This window comes from Cynoglossus semilaevis, chromosome 4 (assembly GCF_000523025.1).
Source record: "Cynoglossus semilaevis isolate Cse_v1.0 chromosome 4, Cse_v1.0, whole genome shotgun sequence".
Lineage (NCBI taxonomy): Eukaryota > Metazoa > Chordata > Actinopteri > Pleuronectiformes > Cynoglossidae > Cynoglossus > Cynoglossus semilaevis.
Window position 1 is genome coordinate 16,183,667 of NC_024310.1, and position 22,531 is coordinate 16,206,197.

At 41.2% G+C, this 22,531-nt stretch overlaps 2 protein-coding genes across 2 annotated transcripts in view; both read right to left on the reverse strand.

Moving 5' to 3' along the window:
* The window catches only part of pde9ac (phosphodiesterase 9ac), an 11,134-nt gene extending 7,766 nt beyond the window's left edge, over positions 1-3,368 (reverse strand). The window contains exons 1-6 of the mRNA XM_017032280.2: positions 2,868-3,368; positions 2,496-2,647; positions 804-874; positions 309-386; positions 170-213; positions 15-69 (exon numbers count right to left, since the gene is read on the reverse strand). Coding sequence (XP_016887769.1) covers positions 15-69; positions 170-213; positions 309-386; positions 804-874; positions 2,496-2,564 — 317 coding nt within the window. The 5' untranslated portion in view covers positions 2,565-2,647; positions 2,868-3,368. The remainder of the gene's footprint in view (positions 1-14; positions 70-169; positions 214-308; positions 387-803; positions 875-2,495; positions 2,648-2,867) is intronic.
* A 2,529-nt stretch (positions 3,369-5,897) lies between these two features.
* Positions 5,898-14,022, reverse strand: hepacama (hepatic and glial cell adhesion molecule a). Its single transcript, XM_008309616.3, has 7 exons — positions 13,053-14,022; positions 10,661-11,008; positions 10,137-10,418; positions 7,738-7,828; positions 7,450-7,517; positions 7,277-7,347; positions 5,898-6,696 (listed from the first exon to the last, which is right to left on the reverse strand). Exons 1-7 carry the CDS (start codon positions 13,144-13,146, stop codon positions 6,334-6,336), a joined length of 1,317 nt encoding a protein of 438 aa, XP_008307838.1. The 5' UTR covers positions 13,147-14,022; the 3' UTR covers positions 5,898-6,333.
* Positions 14,023-22,531: the final 8,509 nt, after the last annotated feature.

Genomic DNA, 22,531 nt, shown 5'->3' on the forward strand with positions numbered 1-22,531 from the left:
ATGGGCCAATTGACCGGCTGAACGGCTCAGCGCCCTGGGACACCACGTTCTGGAACATGTCCTCCTTCTCTGCAGACACAAACACAAGCCAGGTCATTTCACAGTGAACGGCTTCGTCCACCGCGATGTCTTCAAACAGCAGGAACAGGAGAAGTGACAGTCAGTTTACCTCCGAGTTGACCGGTGGACATCGGAACAACTTTGTACAGGGAGCTGGGAAGGAAAATGACGTGGAATAGTTTTATTCCCAAACAGACAACGACTTGAAGTTACTGATAATAAGATAGGATACTGAGCTTGTGTGTTACTTTGGAGAGTTGGTGGGCATGGTGGGATCAATGGAGACCAAAGCACCTTCTGGATCCACCATCATTATGGCAGTGTTCCTGTCATAACAGGACGGGAAGAACGGTATACAAAATGAATTTCCTGACGTGGAGTCAGTCTTTATTTTACTTTAACTTCAAGTTTAGTCTTTTCTTCTTTCATTAAATCTTGGATGATGGAATAATCTTATAGTTCCACTCAGTTCCACTCTGCCACAGATCTATTGCTGACCTGACAGAGAAGCAGACGAGAAACTAATTTCTGTTGATAAAAGCCGACAGCGACTATTTCACCTCCATTCATCATGATCTGCTTTGATGTTCAGTACCAAGGATGGATGTCTGTGTCGGACCATAACATACACTGTACATCTCTCTCTTTGAAGTCTGGCTCTGATTTAACTGAGTCTATATCTGTGAGAAAAACCTCAGGTGAAAAATATGGATCTGAACGGGCGGCTGTCTTTTGAGACCAACCTGGGAATGTTGGAGGAGGAACACAGAAGCTCCTTGATGTCACATGGACTGCAGTGTCGGCTGAAGACCACCTAGGAAACACACAACGTGATCAGAAAAGTCTGAATATTCTGAACAGTAGTTTGGATGTTTAATTTACTACGTCTGATGTCACTTGTTGGAAAAGTCCGACAGTGCGATCTGTGTCCAGAGGCGCACCTGCACACAGCTGCACACAGACAGCTGCAGTGGTTTCCACAGTGTCTCAGTGTTCTGACAGGGTAGCAGGCTCATCAAATTACATGTGTTTTTAGGGCTACCGTGTCACACAGGAATGTCAGAGCAGGGTGTATTTCATGGCTGAATAGTCGAGAAAAGTCATGGGAGAGTAAGGGAGGAAACAAGGGAGTTGAGGAAATTCACTCCAGAAAGGAACTTCAGCCTTATTCTGTCATGTAATAATAATAAAAAATAAGTGTTTTACTAGACTCCCCTCACTAGAGGACTGGTGTTCAATACATCAGTCTGAATATGTGGACCATATTTGGAACCACTCAGTGAGTATCCCAGCCTTAGAAAACCTCTGACCTCACATGAGAAGGTGAAGCAGGTGTAGCAGACACACACTCTTGAGTGGACATGTGTCATCTCCAGCTCTGTACTTGAAGCACTCCACATCACCAGATCGACAGGCTTTACATTTCCTGTCTCACTCTCGTGAGTCGGGCGTGTTTATCTGCATATCTTAGATCTAAAAACGTTCACCGGTTCTACTTGAATTCTGACATTTTCCTGATGATGTGTACACTGATTTCACATTTGCATTTCATTAATAATCCCATTCATACTTTGTTCTGTGGTTTACAGTGGGACTGACCGGCGTTTGTTTATATCAGTAACACAAACTGCTCTGCTAGTTCTTCTAATTTTACTCAGCCCCCAGGTGACTCGACCCACGGGGAATCTTCCAGAGTTAAGCAGAAAGTGAATGAAAAATATTTAGCAAATTATGAACGCAACAATAAACCTGTGGATTTTGCTATTTTGAAATTTGAAACCTTTCATGTATTGAAATAAAGTATTAATTCACAAGTCATTTTAATGGAATTTAATATTTTATTTTAATTATAAAATATAAAATGTATATTTTTTACAATATTTATATTATATTATATTATATATTATATATTTCTATAAAATACATTATATTAAATATAAAAATATTTAATAACAAGTAGTTATTTGTAGTTTTTCTCTACAGTCCCAATAAAATCAAATTCTAAGAACTGTGATTTTCATCAACACATTTACCGAGTACTAAGCGATCATTAGCAGTTGTGTATAGAGTGAGTGTGTATTTTTACACGTTTGCATTCAAATCTACGCAGCACTTTAAATAGCATGCTGTATAGCAGGGGTTCCCAATCTACGGTCCAAGGACTGATGCCGGTCTGTGGGTCTTTTGATATCAGGCTGCAGTGGAAGAATTAATAATATACTTCATTTAAAAAGAGTTTTGTCATTTCCATTTACTTTCTTTATTTAAAAAATAATCCAGAGTTTGTTTTATTTTGAAAATCAACTGATCCATCCTTCAAGACTGTCGAGGTAATACTTATATACTTACTTAATACCTATTTACTTACTTTTTGTTGTTATTGGATCTCTTATTAAAATTTGCACATTTACATTTTCCACATTTGTCAAACGTACCTTTTGCACCTTCCCGCCCACGTCCAGGTAAATGGTTTTGGGGGCATAGGAGGAGGAGCTGGAGCCCATGTTGACCTCCCTCTCCTCTCGTACACGCCCGTAGAGATTTTTAACCTGGATCGCCTTCAGAAGAAGCCCCACAAGGTGTTTTCCTGGGGTTCGTCAACACAGAGTAGACAAACAAGGCGTGACTAACAAAGTCAAAAGTCAAAGACGAACATTAATAAGAAACGTGTCAGAGTGTAAAGTTCACTAAAAGGCAGTTAAACCACAAAGAAATAAAAATAACAAACTATAAAGTGATGCTGCAAATAAGTACAAAGAACAGAATCATGAATTTAGATTCAAAATAATCAAATGTGTTAAACTCACAATGTCAGCAAAGCCACTTCCTCTTTGGAGACTGGAGGTAATTTCCCAGGTGCCGTGGATGCAGCTGACTCACATGCACACAGGATCAGACGCCAGAGAACATATGCACGGGGTAAGATATGCAGCAGAAAGAGAGGGAGAGAGAGAGAGCATCTGGGTTAAAGAGAAGGTGAGGAAGTGTATGTGTGATGGAGACCATGGAGTATGGAGTACTACAAATATAATTAGCACCCCAAGTGGTTGCCAGGGGACTGTTTCCATGGCAAAAACAGTCCAATCATCTGAGAAGGTGCATCCCAGTCTCAGACATCCTATAGTCTTGTACGTCTTTAAGGTCTGACTCATTGCATCTACACACACACACACGCTGATTTACATCACTGCTAGTTCATTAACCTGTTGGGTTTTCTGAACAACTATAGGAATACAAATATACAGTATTATAGAAAATACTGCAGTAAAATCTCAAACTTTGTTCAGCATCAAAGAGTTAAATACGACCACAAAACATCAACAAACATCAAGAAGATCAATGAGTGTTCTTGCTGGGTTCTGGGAAGTCGCCTCTCGTCAGCTGACTCGTCGCTCGGGGGACAGACAAGACAAGCAGCTCCACTGTCTAAATGTTATTAGAACTCATTTGTAACAACACCGCTAACTGAAGTTCATAAAATAATAATCATCATCATAACAAATCAACTTAAATGCATGTTATACATCAGTAACTTAAGGTGCAGCCACCTTGTTTCGACTCCGGGACCATGTATACCAGGTAGGATTTGGGCACTGAATGGTTTCAAGCCTGATCCTTCTGGTGCAGTGGTAGAACCCACTGCAGCCCCTGAACATGAATAAAGAAAATTGTTATTTGACAAATAAAGGTTCAAAGGGATTCTAGATGTTTACTGTGGTTATCAGTGTGTGTGTGTGTGTGTCCGTGCACATGGTCACTGTGAGGCCATCTTGCTGAACCTCGGTAACTTTAAGGTCGAGGACTTGATTTGAGGATCAGGACAAGAAGCAGAGGAAGGATTTATATTTTTATATATTTAAGTTCAGCTCTGTAGAATGTATTGTGTTGTGTGTGTATGCGTGTGTTTTAACCCACCTAATTCACCACCACTCCGCTTATCCACTCCAGCTCTGAGAGCAGGTCCAGCAGATGGTTTGGTCAGATGAGTAAGCAGAGCACTTGTGAAGATTTCAGTCTAATTTATTTTTAGCTCTCTTTAATGATGGCACAAGGACAATTACATAAATAAACAAGTGTCGAAGGACATATTTTAATCGAGTTAAAGGGCAAATGCATGTACAACTCTGTATAACTATTTGACATACAGTACAAAAAGGTTTTGTCTATGTGTACACACACCAAAGTTTTTGTGCCAAAAAATTACTTTCTTAAAATACTTTGAGTATTTTGATTCTTAAAAATACAACGTACAAGAATTGAATGAAATCACTTAGTTTGAATCGCATTTAGTTGAAACTAAATAAACACAATATAGTTTTTAATAAGTGCTTTTCTGAATGAACAAATGCATTTATCTTGTTCTTGTTTATTAAATATAAATCTACATATACAGAATCATGTATATGTATTTTTTCCTTTTGTATTGTTGTACAAAATGTAGATTACAACAGTCATTTCTAAATATGTGTGTGAAATAAATATGGTGAGTTGAGTTACAGACAGAATATGTTTTTGTGTTTGTCGTGCTCTGCAGCAAAGGTTAAAGGACCGTTTTCAAAAGATTCTGCTCTCCTCTCCACTGTGTTGACCTAATTGGGACCATGATCACAAAGTAGTAAAAACAGCCTCTCCTCCTGGGAGTTTCACATCAACACCATCAACAGGCTTGTGTGAACAGGGATATCAGTGAGAAGCCTCGACTTAGCAGGAAGAGGAGGTAATTAATTAGCAATGGAGGGAAATCATACCCTGTCTGCAGCTCGCAGGACACCTGGAACCACTTGGTGATGGTAAACTGTGAGATTTTAATCAATGAAAACTCCTGTCCAGGCAAAATGAAATGCCACCTTCATTAACTCATTTCATTTTGATATGCCTGCTCATATGTGCTGTGTTCCCATGACGTGGTCTTAAACGTTTATTGAACGGGGCCATGAAAGCCCAGACTGTCCAGATCAAAACGGCTGAGTCTAATTGGCACGACTCATCGCACCTTCAGTAACGGCAGATACTTTTCACAGATAAAAGCAATAAATCAAGCAGATTTTCATGACAAAAGACGCCCAGATGGCTGTGCAGAGGACACACATTATGCTGATACTGGCCTCCCTCCTTTTTTTCTCTATGGTAAAACTCCCAAATTAAAACAGCTCAGCACAGGCTTTAATCTTTTATCTGTTCGGCTCTTTTAATCTGCGTTCACGCTCTTCTTCTGTGGTGGAAAAACCCCAGGGCAGTGAGGACGCAAGCGCTTACCTAACTATAACCCTGACAACAGCCAATCAAGGGTTAAGAAGTAATTTTGTTTTAAATCTTGTTTGGTAAATAAAAAGATGGACATAATTGAACTTGTTCTCCATCCTGCAATTTTAGAAATGTCCTTGACAATCAGTTCGATCTATATTTATTTTTCTATATTTAATGTGTGATTAGAAACATGGGTAAACAGTCAACGCAGGTTGATCCTCCTTGACCTTCGAGGGTTCACGTAACAGCAGACGGACAGTGAAAAACGTGAGTCACAGAGGCAGGTTGTCATCCGGTCACTGGTCATTCTCTGTCATCAGTGCTCTATATTTTTAATTCCATAATTAGGTAAAATAAAAACAAAAAACGGCCTGTAATACCCACTACTGTATATTTAGAAATATTTTGGTCAACAACTACACTTTAAGAATAGAAATAATGTTTTCAAATACGTCTATCTGGTTCATATACTGACAAATGCATGTTTAAGTAAAGACTGGGGTGACCTCTAAAGGGCAAGACGAGTACTACCATAAAAACTCAGTACACCACATCGTGAGTGGTGACAACAGTAGACCAAACCAACCGTGAACTTTTCAAATACTTTTATTAACTTAAGTTATACCATGACCTACGAACATAAACATATATGTTTACAGTCATTTATCGAAAATTACAGTGAAAGTGGGAATTCTGTGTTCTCCTAAAACGGTTCATAAATTGCTGTTGAACTGGACACAATTTTTCACTTGAAGATTTTCATTAAAAAAATAACAAAACTACAGTTACAGCTGCAAACAAACAAACAAACACTGAATTTCAACTGATAAATAATTGAATGTGAAGGTGAAGGTTAGCCAAAAGAAAACTCATCATTTATCCTAAGGCATAAATTTGACTATTCCTGTTACTGTTAAGATGCCAAAGACAAAAAAAATCTAAACTAACTGTATTTTTTTGTCACAGCTTTAAAGCAGAACCTCCCCCTCCCTCCACCCTCCACCCCAGACTGATGAGAATGTGATGTCATTGTGGTGGTGAAGGTTGAGTCTGAACACCGGTATCTGTACAATCTGCCTCGACCAGTAGGTGGCCAGATGAGAAGCTCACTGGAGAGTTGATTCTCCTTATTGGGCTAAAACTTCGTGGAGATGAACTGGGGGAGTTAGCCGGGGAGCGGCCTGGACGCAGTGGAGGTCCTGGAAGAGGCTGTGGAAGTGTATGCGTGAGTGGAGAGGGGGCGCGGGGGTATCTACGGGGGGCGGTCCAGACAGGCCGATCAGTTATGTTTGAGGAAGGGGGGAAAACTTGGGTATACGTAGCAGGGATCCGTGTTTCTAATTGGCTTAAAGTGTTTCCAGAACCTTCTTCCAACGTCTCCAGAGTCTCCTGAAATTAAAGGACGACGTTCCATCATGAACTCTTGTGTTTCTGTTAGATCAGTCAAAGATTATAACTGCAGCGATTTTCCCAGTGGCTAATTCTAGTACTGCAATAAAAATCTGCCTGAAACCAGTTTGCCCACTGTTTTATTTATTTATAAGTTTTATTTTACATAGTATTTTTAATCATGGTCACTAACTTTAACTTTGGCCACAGTATAGCGACAAGGGGCGCTGGTCAAATGTTGTTTTTGTTCTTGATCTGTGGTTATAGTTCAGCCATCGAACCTCTCACGTGACATGCTTTGGTTACACACAATGACAGCTCACCACCTGATTGGTTCAACCAGGGTTGTTGTTGACATTATAGTAGGGAGAGTTTTATTTTGAAATAATTAATTATGGATTTTTCTAAATTGATTTATTTATTCCAGTGACGGGTCATTTCAGACCAGATGTGGATGGAGAAAGTGATTGCATTTTTAAAGACAGAGAGGAGCTTTGTGCATTGTGCATCCACGCACAGCTGCTCAGACTGTGTCCCAGTGTCATAACTGGTATTTTTGAATGAATAAAGAAGGACTCACATCTTCATTGAGGACATACAGAGGCATGGGACTCCTACGACCAAGTGTGGACGGTTTGGGAACAACATCAACTGTGAAGAAATACAGGTATTTTATTATATATATTTTTAATAATGTATGTAATAAATTAACATTGAACATGCTGTTCAAAAGGTTAACATGAGGCTGCTCACCATCGTGACCAATTTCAGTCTGGTCTACGTAGACCGGAGCTCTCTGAGGGAGGGGTCGAGGCTTCTTTCTATAGTAAGAAAAGAACGTTATGCAACAAGTCGACGTGCTCACCAAAGTGCCAGTCCATTACAGAGCAGTGCTCTGGCACTACTGAGCTACTTGAGATTCTAGTCGTATCCTTGAGGGCCAGCGCTCAAGCCAGTGGGAGCCAGAGAGTTAGTCAGAGAGGAGAGGGGGGACAAGAAAGAAAAGTGAAAAGATGGAGAAGTAGAAAGGTTGGCACTCACTTGGAAGGTTTCCAACAGGCACACACAGTCACCAGGGTGATTAGGAGGAATATGCCCCCGGTGGACAGGATGATGTATAGCGTGCTCCGTCCTGAACCAGAGTAATACAGAAAGGTGGGTGAGAGACCAAGAGAAAGGAGGAGAGAAGAATTGAAGTCAGTAACAGCAGCATGCTACTTTAATCCTGACATTATTCCCTGATAAAAATTCCACCGTAAAACAGTTTTCAGTTCAGGTAATATACAGAATTGTTGTTGTTTTCATGTTTAGGAATGTGGATTTATCTTGATTGATTGGGATTATTCCGTCTTTCCGACTATAAGTTGAACTTTTAGGTAGTTCGTCTGGTCCTGTGACACATTCCAGTGACTTATATATCACCTAACGCCACAAGAGGGCACCCTCGACACACGATGGCAAAACGCTATTACTGCACCATTATATAAAACACGACTGGACCATAAAGGCTTACGGAAAGACAATCAAACTTCCTAAACTTCATAAAGACTGAGGTTAAAAAATCTTCATTAAAAAAAAAAGAAAAAAAGAAAAAAGAAAAAAAATGAAAAAACCTCACTGCAGCTAAAGCCAACAGGAATGGAGCAGCAACTAACAAAGTAACTCATTAGAAAAATCCCTCACTAAACATTTTTACAGTTTTTATAGCCGTGTGCTGCCACCTATTGGACCACTATTTAATTGTTCTGCTTCTTGTGAACGGTTTTTTTTTACCTCTTTTCACATTTTTTGATAGATGCAATTTGTACAATGGTGCGTTTTTGTCTGTAAAATACAGTAATCCACAGCTACGATAAATCAGATGAATTATTAACAATTTCACAACACTAATCTTTTTCAAATGTTGTTTTTTGACACCCAGGCTGACAGTAAATCAGTGCAGTGAGATAAGAATGAAAGAGAGAAAAGTTCTTCTGTGCCATTTGCCAAGCTTTTAGAGTGTGTTGGTGTGAATAAGGTGCAGTGAAGCAGTGCACGCTGCAGACACTTATAGACTTAACCCTGCTCCATCTCATCCACAATACAAAGCAGTGCGAGAGCCAGTAGCTGCTGCTCATTCTTAATGAAGTCAGAGCCACTGAGGTCCACTGAGGCACAGCTCCCTCCACATGCCTCTGTCTCCGCTGCTCTGCTCACTACACACATAAATAACTGTCCGCTCATCGGAGTAAGCTACCTCTCCCTCCTTCTCAGCCCCCGACATGTGGCGCCCATATTGGCGCCCGCTAACAGCCGCTCTGGGCCAACTGTTACTGTTGCTTACAGCCTGGATTTTCATAAGCTGTAAACAACATTGTTACAGAGGCAGTCATACACGCTTTGTCAGCGTGAGACAATCATTACCTAGGCTAGCTGAGAAGATGTTTGTTGGACTGGTGAGAGAAATAGAACCACCATAAAAGATCAGTTTGAGGATTGAAACAACATGTTGGATTTTTTTTATTTACAGTGACACCCTGTTATATAAATGTGTGTTTTTTTTAATCAAATGGATCACTGGATGGTGCCATACCAAGTACTGTATTTAGAACCAGACAGAAGCACACATTTAAATATAGTTGTAATGACAGTTCTGGTCTGCCAAAAACTGCCAAAAAAAGTGATTCTTGCTCTTTTTACACCATGTACTACCTCTACAAACATCTCTCGAAGTACCACACTTTGACCAGCATTTAAAATACAAACAGCAGCACAGACCTACACAGTTCACCTAGGGCCAGTACATTAAAAAGAGAATATGTACCTAATTACATCGTTACAGTTTTTAAAGCTCTAGAAGTAGTACTACATTCGGCACTTCATTGTATATGAGGCCACATTCATACACAGCAGACAGGATAATATTCAACACAGTAGTTTAAGTGCCCTACCAAATCCTAATAGGACTCAGATTCACTTGTATACCACACAAATGACCCAAGTACCACAAAGGGTACACATACCATAACATGAGTTCTACTACTGTGTGACTTACTTGGAATATCATTCCAGGTCTTACTTAACAAAAATATATCTTTTCCTGAATGGTACTACCTGTACAGTCCCCTCTGAGGTCTGCTCTAGATGATCTATTTGAGTTCTTATTAAAGTAATACTTGAAGGTAGATTGTGACCAAAACAAATACAGTGTAAGAATGTATTAGAATACACACTTGTTTCACAGTGTTGTCCTACTTTAGATGCTTGTGTTTTATTAATATCTGAAAGTGAGTTGTTTTCCAAGCCGGTCTGACTTGTTGCCTGAGTAGTTATCTGACTTGTTATCTGACTTATCTAACTTGTTATAACTTGCTAGTTGACTTTTTGTACCAACATCTCTTTCATTTTCTCATTAGAAATTTGTACGACTTGAGATCCTACCCGTGTAACATGCCACCTACTGTAGACAGTGAGCCTGACAGGCGTGCTCTTCACACTGCTGATGGGGTTTTCCACCGTGCAGCTGTAAGTGTCATCGTCTGACATCAGAACGCGTGAGATGGTCAGCACCTTTTGGTCATGAGAGAGCAGCAGCCGTGAGTCATTTGTCAGCACCTTGCCTCCCTTCTGCCAGCTGTAGCTGGGTTTTGTGCCATTGTCGTGGGAGCAGTGCAGGTTGAAGTACTCACTGTACTCCAGGACGGATGATGCTATCATCTGGATGTAAGGTTTGGACACAGGAACTGAGGATGACAGGGCAAAGGCATGGAAATTCCAAAAATGACATGTTCTCTGGTTATGTAAGAAGAGCTGAAAAGAGAAATCTCAGTTTCTATCTTAAGTGAAAACCTCTGTGTCACACTGGGAGAAAAGTAAACTTTTTCGACACCTGCACTCCCTCGATGAACACAATTTTGATTGTGATTATGTTTTAAATGATAAATTTTATTTGGAGAAATTAAATAAATGAGCCAACTTTTCTCACCATCCACAGTCAGCTCAATGTGATGCTCTCCAGTGAAGCTGTCATCGGTGCTGGAGATCTCTACCTCATACGCCCCCTCGTCCGACAGCTGCAGGTTGTGAAGCAGCAGCGAGCCGGTCTCCAACACCAGAATGCGGTTGCGGTACTCGGGCCTCAGGTTCCCGATGATGTCTGTCCCAATGGACTGAACGACGGTGATCGGTTTCTCTCTGCTCCTCTTCAGCTGCCACTTGATGACAGGCTTGTCTGGGCTGGTGCTGGAGTAACTGACAGACAACAGGGCTTCTTTACCCACCGTGCCCCTCACCACCTGGGCTGGACTGGTCACATTCACCCCTGACACCACACCTGGGGGGAACAAATATGATGGTAAATCCTCTGAGTAGACAGCACACAGAATGACAAGAATTCAGAGATAATGCAGGGGTGGGGTGGGGGAGTCGGGGTGCAGTCATAATGCTGCTTTTTATTCTCTGCCAACACCGAAACAAAAGAGGTACAAATGCTATGCCACACTAATTAGTGCTACACTAATTACCTCTCATACCACCAATAGAAACAGAACAGAAAGGCCTGGACGCTGAGTGGAAAAGGTTGCATTGATGAATTCTGCTATTAATTAATGACAAATAAAATATAGAAAATATGTTTTGACATTGAAGATTTTTTTGGATGATTTAGATTCTGCTCATTTTAACTATTAAAACTACTTGATTTAAATGAATCACTTAAAACCAAAGAATAAGCAATTATCCTCTCATATATAAATGTATGTATACACATATAAATACACATGTAAATATATTCAAATAAATACATATATATATTGTATGTGTTTATACTTGTATATAGAACGTACAAGTAACCCATTAATCCTCTTTCAGGCAAAAGCACTAACCACCACTGCCCCGTGTGGCCCAGTGTAAAGTGTATGTTCGCCTTTAAAGAAAAACTTGATTTTTGTTCCCTTTCCTCCTGACAATGTTAATTAGGCATTCATTTCCCTCACCATTACACAGTAGATCCTTAAAGGTGCGAAAGTGATGACCATGATCTACACCGGTGCTGTACGTGCTACCGCGAAATAATGCTCTATAAAGGTCAACACTAAAACGGCCGTCACTTTAGTCCATTTAAATTTATCTCTGCTTCAGATGACTCTATTTTAAACTCCTCTCCGGTGCGACTTAATGAGTTGTAGAAAGTTTGTACTTAAAGCCATTAGTCAGCGTATACCCTGTGTATGTGTGTGTGTACTCTGCTCCCCCTCCCCAGCCCCCCCACACCACGATGTTCATCGTTAATCTAAGAACAATGCCCCTCCAGGAATTCCCTGCCTTCTTCATAGTAAAACATGCAATAATTAATTTTGATTTGTGCTTGGCAATAGTCCGGCGCCCCCCTCAGGGATGAAGTATAAGGTGTAACAATGTGAACCACATTTTATCCTTTATGAACAAGCTCCGACCTGGAAACCAAACATGGCAGAACAGTGGAGTTACATCCTGTAACTCAGATGTCAGCGGGACACATGGAGGTCCAAACACTGGCCCCGGGTTCTGTGGGAGGTGTCCTACTGTTAGGTTCTAGTGGTTGACAGTGAAAACAGTGAACGAGAGAGAGAAAGGGAGAGAGAGAGAGAGAGAGAGAGAAATGGGAGGGAGGGAGGCTCTGCACGAGTTGCAGTAAAGCAGTTAACAGGGCATCGCATCATTGCTGTGGTAACCATTTGGTGCGCCTGACAGGGGTTGCCACGGCAATAAGACAAAGGGCACGATTGTTAGAAATAGTTTCCTCGATTGAAGAGCGAAAAAGAGTAAGGGAATGGGAGGGAGAGAGAGGCAGAGAGAGGGAGAGGGAGAGAGTAACTCTTTGTCATTGGTGAAGAAGGAGATGGACACAGGATTTAATGATTCGGCTAAAACAGACCACAGCTTTGGTACCAGCTTCAAAATTAAAATAAATATTTTATCACCATAAATAACTCTTTTGACCCCCCTCCCTCCTTGTTTTATTTATTAACTTAGCCCAAAATAGAAAACAGTTCCTGTCATAGGAAAACACCTCACTAAAGTTGATATCATCACAGTAGAAAAGCCACTTCTCTGAGTATTTGTAGGGGCCCCAGGGTGAAGCACCACCCATGAAAGAATCAGCCAGACTGTGGCACAGACGGAGGAAAGACGACTCCAACCTGGATTATCCTTACATTCAGATGTGGCATTTAAACACAGTGGTGCGACAAATGAACCAAAATCTGCACAAGTTGGCTGTAAGAGACACGCTATTACTCTTACAGCCAACTGTAATCTGCAGGAAACCCCTCACCTTGCAACATCACTACACATTTACTGCACGACAAGCGGACCATCAACAAGTATCTGGAACCTACCTGTGAGGAGGAGGAGGAGGCCGCACAGCCTCAGGAGGAGCGCAGGGATGTCTGTGAAAGTGTGGCTGGTGGATGTCCTTCTGTCCACCTTCATCTTGTGTCCTGGGAAGAGTCTCTCTCCCACTTTGTGAGCATGTTTTCTTTTCCCACCCTGGGCACGTCGCTGCAGCTCCACACTGTCTCCACAGCCTGCCTGCAACACTGGCCTCTGCCTGGACACACTGAGCCCCACTCTCTCCCCACAGCACCCCAGTGACAGCCAACAACAGCCAACTGTGTGTGTCTTTGTGTGTGTGTGTGTGGCAGGCCACTGCACACTTTCAGTTGGAAAGAACACACTGCTTGCTTGTTCACTGATTCATCTTTGTCACAGACTTTCTCTTTTCATTTGTGTGTTAACAATAAAACTGACTTTTCAATGAATTTTAAGTCAATCAGCTTAACTCAAAAACTGCTGCTACAAAATAAAATTCTACTTAGAGCTTTTTCAAACTTTCAGCTGTGGAAAACAACCCACTTCCCGTTTCTCCCACTTTTCTCACAGACCAATTTTTCTTTTGCTTGAACAATACAATTATAACTTCTTTATTAGCTTTAGTTCATTAGACATCACGTAGAGAACTTACGTATGTTTTGCTGCATCGTTAAGTAACACATGCACTAGAGGCCCGACGTTTTTCGAACAATATCGAACATGTTGATACTTAAAGTGATGATATTCCTGCTCGGAAAGAGGTCTAAATTGAGACAGAGCATGAGACAATGGCAGTCTATGCTGACATTACATAAAGAGAAGCCGGTTCCTTCCTTTTCGATGTTGTTGTTATTATTGTTGTGATTTCGCTGTGTTCTTCTTGCTGTTTCCGTTATAGGCTCTCATGAGTTACACTGTGCAACACCGCCCCCACGATTTCCAGTGGTACTGCTACGTTTCATACCTTGGGCACTCAATCCGCAAACTCGCAATACATTAGGCAGGTAAAGAACGAATGGCTCGGTGTGTTTACTTACAGTTGAACATAAACTAGGCCACTGTTCTAGTTTAATCAAAACCAATTCTTCATCTAATCACGTGTCCCATATTGAAAGCTAATCTTTATTTACTAGTCAACCAAATGTCATTGTACCTGTCAAAGCACACATTGAGCAGACGAGCAGTTCTACAAGTGTTGTTGCGCCTTTTTGTCCACTAGGTGGAGGAAGAGTAACACGGAGGCTGTTACCAAAAAGGATTCTGACAACAGTTTGTTGCATTCAATCCCTCCCCCCAAAAGATAAAAAAAGTAAAGAAAAAAGAAACAAACAAACCTCCAAGGTCTTGAATTATTATTTTGTCGTTTTGTCGTTTGTAATGGGAACAATAGTACACGTTTACTGCATAGACAAGTGCTCTGCTTTAAAGTTTGGGTGAACAGTAGTTTGTTCTGTTTTTAGAGCATTCTCACCCACAACAAGGAGAGGCTTCATGCAGCAGAGAATTTATGGAGAGCGTCAGGACTGTGGGAACAGCTGCTGAGTCGACACCACCATCCAGGGACTGAGCCTCCTGTGAAGTCAGCCATCAAAGACAAACCTCTCTCCTCCACCTCTGCCCTCTCTTAAAGCTGCTCCTCCTTCCTCCATCTCATCTTCTAACGTGCTCTAAATCAAGGGGCCCACTCCACAAGCACAAAAGACACGGAGGCACTGACGCAGTGTCTGTCTGTGGCTCAATTCATGTGTCTGTGTCACAGCACAATTCATTGTCACATCTAGTCCACGCTGCGGACGCAATCCTTTTGGATGAAAAAGATGTTAAGATGTGAATGACAAAAAAAGAATGGAATAGAATTCATGTAGAAAAAGTAAAAGAAGTTAAAAAGGAACAAAATGTAAAAAAGAGAAAATTAGGACTACACAACCTATAACTATTCATATACATAAAACAATCCACCAGAATCATGTATCACGAATCAAGTGTTTAAAATTTTGTATATTGCACCATAGGACGAAAGTGTCAGATTTCACACTTTCATAGAAGGCAAATCAAAAATATATGTATTGTTAGAATAACAAAGTTATTTTTTCTACATCACCTCCATGTCAGTCTAAACCAGGGGTGTCAAATTCAATTTGGTTCAGCCCCCCCACCTTCCCCTTCTTTTACTGCAAATAAGTACAAGAAAATTGATTCATATTTAAATATTATATATTAAAATATTATATATTTATATATTGAAATATATTTTGATAAAACATCACCAACATGAAATGTTAGTGCTTTCAAAATCAGGTGGGCCAGATTGAACCCCCTAATGGACTGGTTTTGGCCCATATGTTTGACAGCCCTGGTCTAAACTCTTCTTCAGTGGTGTTTCCATCAGAGATTTCTGAGAGAATGCTTAATTAAATTATCTTTTCATCATTGTAAACACAAAAAAATTCAAAACAGATTCCAAATTCCAAACACTGAACATCGACTGTAGGAGCAGTAACATTCCACCACAGTTACATTATTATTATTATTATTATTATTATACATGGTTAGATTCGACCTATTTTAACACAGTGATGCCTTTACATGCCCTTCATATTGTTAACTGTACCCAAACATGTTCAGTACACAAGAATTACAGTGGCACAGCCCTCGCCCCCTGCTGTTTGCCGTGGTATCTCCACCTCTAATTATCACTCAGGAGACCACGGGAGACCTTCTCTCACTGACAGGCTGTCTGAGAGTGAAAAAAAAAGAACAGCCGAGCAGATCTATCACATGATTTATTCCTGAAATAGTAGCAGTTAATATGCCGCCTGTGAGGAAGGGACTGAAGTACTGTTGCTTTACAAAGTCGCTAACAAGTCTGACATTAGTATTTATTAGCATTCAACGCTATTCTTGTTTTCATTACTCTCAGTATTCTTTCCACAGCACCAAGTGGGTGTTGCGCTATGTTTGGAGGTGTGCAGAATATTGATTGTTCACCCACAATCATTAAAGAGACAGGAGGATGTGGACTTACCCCCCTCCCCCTTCCCCCTCTTCCCCCAGGGACAGTGGAGAAAAGATAACAAGTCAATATCAGTCCTATATAGATGATGTTTATGAGGGCGGTGCCGGAGACACATCAGCCTCAGAGACGATTGCTCTGCAAAACCACACAACAGTTGTCCTCAACACACCTGGTGACACTGGCAGGAACCCGCCTGTGTGTGTGTGTGTGTGTGTGTGTGTGTCGCTGTCGTACAGTGACTTCAGTGGGATCTTCATACCGATGTAGGTGTTGTGCTTTTCCTATGTGAACGTGTGCATGTGCAGTGTGAGTTTGTGCCGTGTGCTCTGTGGCTCAGATGTGCGTGGGTGGGTTGAGTGGGAACATTGGGAGACTGAAGATGCTGGAGCCTTTTTCTCATACAGTGAACGAGGCTGCCTGGGCAAATGTAGCCCAAAAAAACCCTGCATTATTACCCTCGGATTTAAACAATATCTTACTGCACTGTCGGTTCAAAGTTGTACTGGAAAACTGATGACTGGTGCACATTTCATTGGGCTTGTCAATGCATGGGATACTGTGAATACTAGTGGTTTTAATTAACAAAGAAAACTGCTAAAATCGTGAACACATGAACATATGCTGTTTATGATGTAACAACCACAAAGTGAGAAAATATTTTGCAAAATGTGTACAGATTTCACCACAGTAAATATTTCACTGACTCAAAAAAAAAAAAAAAACTACAAAAAAACACCCCAAATATTTAAGGTTTATTTATTGATGTAATGCAAATACTCTACAGGAAAGTTCCACAATGTTCTAACAATAAAGGTAAACGCATGAAAGCTCTGCAAACTCTTGACAAATAGAATATATATATATTAATATTTTTACATAATTCCATAAATAAACAAGTCAAACTTGCCAACACTAACTAACAACAGAGCGTACTGAAATAGTGTCTAATAAAGGCAATGCATCTGGAAAAAAGTAATTACTGCATGCTTACTGTTCTGGAAGATCAGATTTATTGAAATGCTTAAACAAGTGAAAAAAAAGAAGTTACTCATCATCAGAAAAGAAATATTCAAGGCAAATGCAATGTAAGAAATTAATAATCATACGTAGCTACTTTTCCTATGAAGTTTTTGCTTTTTTTTAATTCATTCTGTAAGCATGTGGTAATCAAATATGCAAATAAATAGTCTTGGTACAAGCGGAAACAGAGGGAGTTGCAAAATAAGAAAAAAAAAAACCCAAAAAACTCAAGCCACAAACTATACACAGTCTACCGCTGATGCATTAATGTGTGTGTACACGTGGTGTGAACATCAGCATCCCAAAAATAAGACCTGTTCAGCGCCAGATATGACATTCATTTGCACATTCACGGATCGCCGTCTAAAAACTAGCACACTACCAGAAGTTTCACATGTACATGCAGTGAGTTGCAAATTCTGGGTCAAAGACATTCGTACTGATGAGGCTGCTGGAGAAGCAGAGGAGTGTTAAAGTTCACGAAAAACTCAACAGAACACGCCCTCAAAACTGTTCCTTTTCTACTTATATATAAATATGTAGGAAGGAAAGAGGAAAACAAAAACAAAAATAGCAAAATAACTCCTGGGGTCAAACGCTGTGCATCTAAAAGCTGCACCACTCCACCCACCAAACATGAGCAGCCGTCTCTGTCTTCATACATCCTCTTCATGCAGGTCAGGACGGAGGTGTCACTGCTCTGGCACAGATGTGTCGTCACTCTCTACTGCCCCCGTTCCTCCTGTCGCTGGAACAAAAAAAAAAAAAAAAAAAAGTGAGGTGGTAACAGCTGACGTCAACAGTCACAAACTAGTTTTTTTGGTGGGTGGATTTCTGGAAAAAAACCCACACACACAACATAGAGCAGCCGTTTGAAAAAGAAGATGTTTTAATTGTAAAGTCCTTTTTCATGTGCCAAAGCAGTGGAGTCTTCTTTTAGTTACTTCATTATATCTTTCCACCACAGTAAAACCTCAACCTTTCAATAATAACTGAACATAACTTATATATTTCACCCCTGACAATGATGACGAGGTGAATGACATGTGACCACAACTTCACCACTGGAGGCTCCAAAATTCTACACAGCATTACCTTCACATGCCCTTGATTTGTAAATGATGTACCCAGTGTGATGGTACAATTTTTCTCCCCTCTGATCAGTGATGATCTCGAAAACACTCTTCACTGATACGTGTTGTGGAAAAAAAGGGGTCTCCTCCAATGGGAGGTACTCAGGATGCTCGGTTCCAGTCCGACAGGCCCATTAATCCTGCTCAGAGGCACATGTACGCTCTACCTGAAGCACCTGGAGCTATAAATACATCTCCCACATAAGCATCCCAGGCAGCCGGCAACTGGGTTAGGAAGAGGACTTGACATAGATTCTCTGTCTCGGACACTTTTCTACAGAAAAGTCTTGGAACTGTCAAGGGCTGCGTCTCCTAGAACCGCCCTGATGAAAGTTCTCCGTAAAGGTTCACAGTGGATCAGGCTAGGAAATATATCTGTTGTAAATGAAAACATATCCCACACAATTTCTTCTTCTGTGGTTGAATCACTCTATGACAAACATCTCTGTCTGTCTGCTCCTGGTCCTCACTCTCCATCTCCTCTGACTCGGCTACATCTACCCATTTGGAACTCCACGGCAGAACGACTCGTGATTAACACTTGTTTGTGCATGCCATTAATCAAACATGTAATCAACTATAATAGGCTTTAACTGACGGAATTAATAAGCAGCAGCTTTTAAATTATTTATATTTTTGGAGTTTGAAAACATCGTAAATCATTTTCCTTTCTTGCTTGACTCTAAACTTTCTGCCAATAAAAATGTTCTGCGCTCAGCTCTAAATGGAACAGAGCTGTGTAAAAAACGCTGTAATACATTTGTCTCTTTGGAATGCTGGGATTCCAACACTCCCAGGCCTGGCGCTCCCATCACTTACCTCATGTGACCTATTGAAGCTACCACTCTGTTACTGTCCTTTTTCTCACTTAGCCTAGAGCTGCTCTTATCCCTTGTTCTACACCACTGACCTGTGGCCCCCTGGCTGCCGTTGAGCACATCCCCAGTGCTGCTCACCTCCTCCCCTTCCGCTTTGTCCTCTGGCTTCATCTTCTTGCGGGTCATGTGACCACGAAAGCCGGCCTGGATTTTGGCAGCGGCCCTGTTGGCCTCGGGGTCATCCAGGGGGATGTCCATGATGTCTTCCTCCTCCTCCTGGGGCCGACTGCACTCCTCCTGCTGAGGGTGAGGAGGTACGGGCAGTTCAACAGCAGGACAATACATTATTAAATATTTCATTATAAAACTCTATTTCTCCGCACAGTCTAAATAAACTTCAATCACTTACCTTCTCTTTAACAAACATCTGATGAGAGCTCATCTAATACAGACAGATGTGTTGTAATTAACAATGTTGATTTTTAATATTTCATGGACCTCGTCTTCATCTCATAATAACGCAAGGCGTGTAACGTTGGTTAAAAAAAGATGCTGCAGTTTTGATTGACAACTCAAGTCATTTTTGTTACAAAAAAATAAAAAATAAATAAAAAATCAGTCTTGCCCTGAAAGTTTAGGCTGAAAAAAGATGACCCAGCAAAAATGCTCCTGCAGTCAGCAGCAGCAGCATCAGCACCTGCTGCTGTTTCAATAAAAAGAAAAAAAAAAGAAAGAAAACCTTGAAAGTATAAAATCCACTGTCCCAAAGGAGACAAAGAGTGGGTGGAGGAGAAATGAAACTGTGGCTTGTTATAACTTGGCGTCAGAATGGCCCTCAATCTGTGAGTGACATTCACTCCAGTTCAAATTCTGTGGTCACTTCAGATCAGCTGCGCCCTGAGCTTCGCTGGTGGAAAGAGACACAAAGGCAGCACACAAAACCACAGCCCACTGTCATTCCATCACCTCGAGGGGGAAAACAGTGCAGCAGCCAGTCTGCGATGAAAACCCCTCCAGTGCTGGGAGTGTGACCACCCACCTGTTCAACCAGGATTCATTAGCCTCTGTGTCTGACTGTTCAATAAACAGCAGCCAACGTCTGTGCAGCAGCAGCACAGATGCACAACTACCTCATAGTTTCACAACGCCTCAAAAGGCAGAAGGTGATTATTTTATCAATAAAACACTCACTTACAGTCACATATTATAAATAAAATTTACACTGACCAAAAGTTCCACAAAATCTGCAAGTACACAAACAAAAAAACCATCACCAACACAGTGTGGGTTTGCAATACAAAGCTGTTCCAGCAGTAAACAAAAGCAGCCGTCACCAGAAAATTCCAATTAAAAAAAAGTTGATCTAAAACTTTGACTTACGTTATGACAGTCCATGTCTAAAGTCTCAGAGACGACCAGAGTCTGCAGGTGAGCTGACCTGGAGCGACTTCTCTGCTTTGGACGTCTAAGCAAAAGCAGTGTTTGAACGAGACTCCGCTATAATACAGATGCCTCGCTGGCTTTTACTAACAATCACTGTATGCTGAGGAACACCCGCTCACACATACAGAAAGAGAGAGGGAGGGAGTGCGAGTGTGTGTGTGAGAGTTAGAGAGAGAGCTACAGTTACAGAGAGGGGTAGAGAGAGAACGGGGGACAGCACACAGAGATGGAGACCTCCTACGAACATGCCAGCATGTGTTGCATCTTTTCAGTCTCATTAAGGTCGCTGACCGGCTGTGTTCACGCTGCTGCTGAAGACCTTTCACACAGCAGCCATTTGAAGCCCAACCTAGCCCAAAAAGGAACAATCATGCAAATGAATGCATGAAATGCACATTACACTGTTTACAAATAAGATAGACGTTGACCCCCACATGCACCTAGCATCGTGCTTACATCACAAGTTGTGACAACAGCAATTTCCATGTATGAAAAAAAGAAAAAAAAACAAAACACTAACCCAGATAGAAAGAGTAGGAGGAGGCCACACACAAAAACAATAATTGCTGACTTACAAATTCTACTAATAGTGTGAAAATATAAAAGTGTAAGCATCTTGGACTGCTTTACACTGGAAGGTGTTATAAATGTATTACAGGCAGAGCGAGCTCTAACAGCCCTCTCCATCCTTCTGATCCCAGCTGGTGAGGCCGCCCACACTCAGCTGACAGCCTCGGAGACAAGACGTAAAGAGAGAGAAAACAGAAAGTATCCATTTGTCTAAGTTATTCATCTGACAGTACAACGCTGGCCGGCCGCTCCGCTAATCATTCACACAATATGTTCAGCTAATCCCCGAGAATGCTTTATCTGTCTGTTCATTTGAACCACACTTGAGTGTGAGCGCCATCAATCACAGCAGTCTGGTCATGGTGACTTTTACACAGACTTTTACATGTTAAAATGTTCATGTTTGGGATTTTTAAACTAAAGTGAAAGTAGACAGAAAGTGAATAAAAAGCATTAAAATTAATTAAAAAAACCAGACACAGTGAATAAAATGATTTTTGTGCACTGTGTATGTTGTTAGAGTCACATTTTAGCCTTCACTAATCTCACCGCTAACACCAGAAATACAAATAACGACTATTTTTCACCGTTTAATCAGTCAGTTACCAACTGCTATTAAAGGTACATCACTGATACCGATGGTGCCTAGCAACTATCAGCATCATTAAATCCACGGCAGCGCTAAGAGCGAGCTGACTGGTGATGGGGTTTCCATGGTAACATCCTTAATGCCCCGTCCTACTCTCCCTCTTGCTTAGCGTGTGGAGCCCTGTTGGTCCAGACCAATCAGACGGCGCTAAATGTGACAGCAGTAAAAAAAATGTTAAAGGCTTAATTCAGGAGACCAATGGATGACTTGGGCATTCGGGGGTGATAGATTACGGCAACAGGTTTGAATGGGTGCAGGGCCTGGTGGCTCCCGAGAGGACAGTGGAATCAACACAGTGAGTGTATTAGTGTGTTTTCAGCAGAATTCAGCAGAGACAACAGTGTAAACAGTACACGCACGTTAAAGTGGAAGAGGCAGCTCTCAACTTTGATGTTGCAAATACTGGTTATACAGAATAATGGATAACAGATAGTTATCAGTTCTGCCACATCCACCTTCATCTTTTTACACCTAATCATTTTTACAGTCTCAGGTAATCCCAGTGGTCATCAGGTGGTGGGCGGGGTTATACACTGGACAGTTCTCTAGGCCATTCACACTTACATTCACACCTATGTTCAATTAAATTTAACAATAGGCCGAATCCTAGTAGTAGCCTTGGACTTGGACTGAAAGGAGAACCAGGAAGCCAGTTCACAACCACATCTCCACCATTAACTACATTGTTTAGAAAATGAAATATATATTTAGAAATCTTCTTTATGAGGTGACTTGGACTACTACCTCCGGCTGAAGTGCCGGTCACTTTCTCTACAGCGGTGAGTCCCACAGGTGTACTGCAGAAAATTAACATATTTCATTTCATTGAAAAGTGCAAATAATTTGTCTTTGTTCA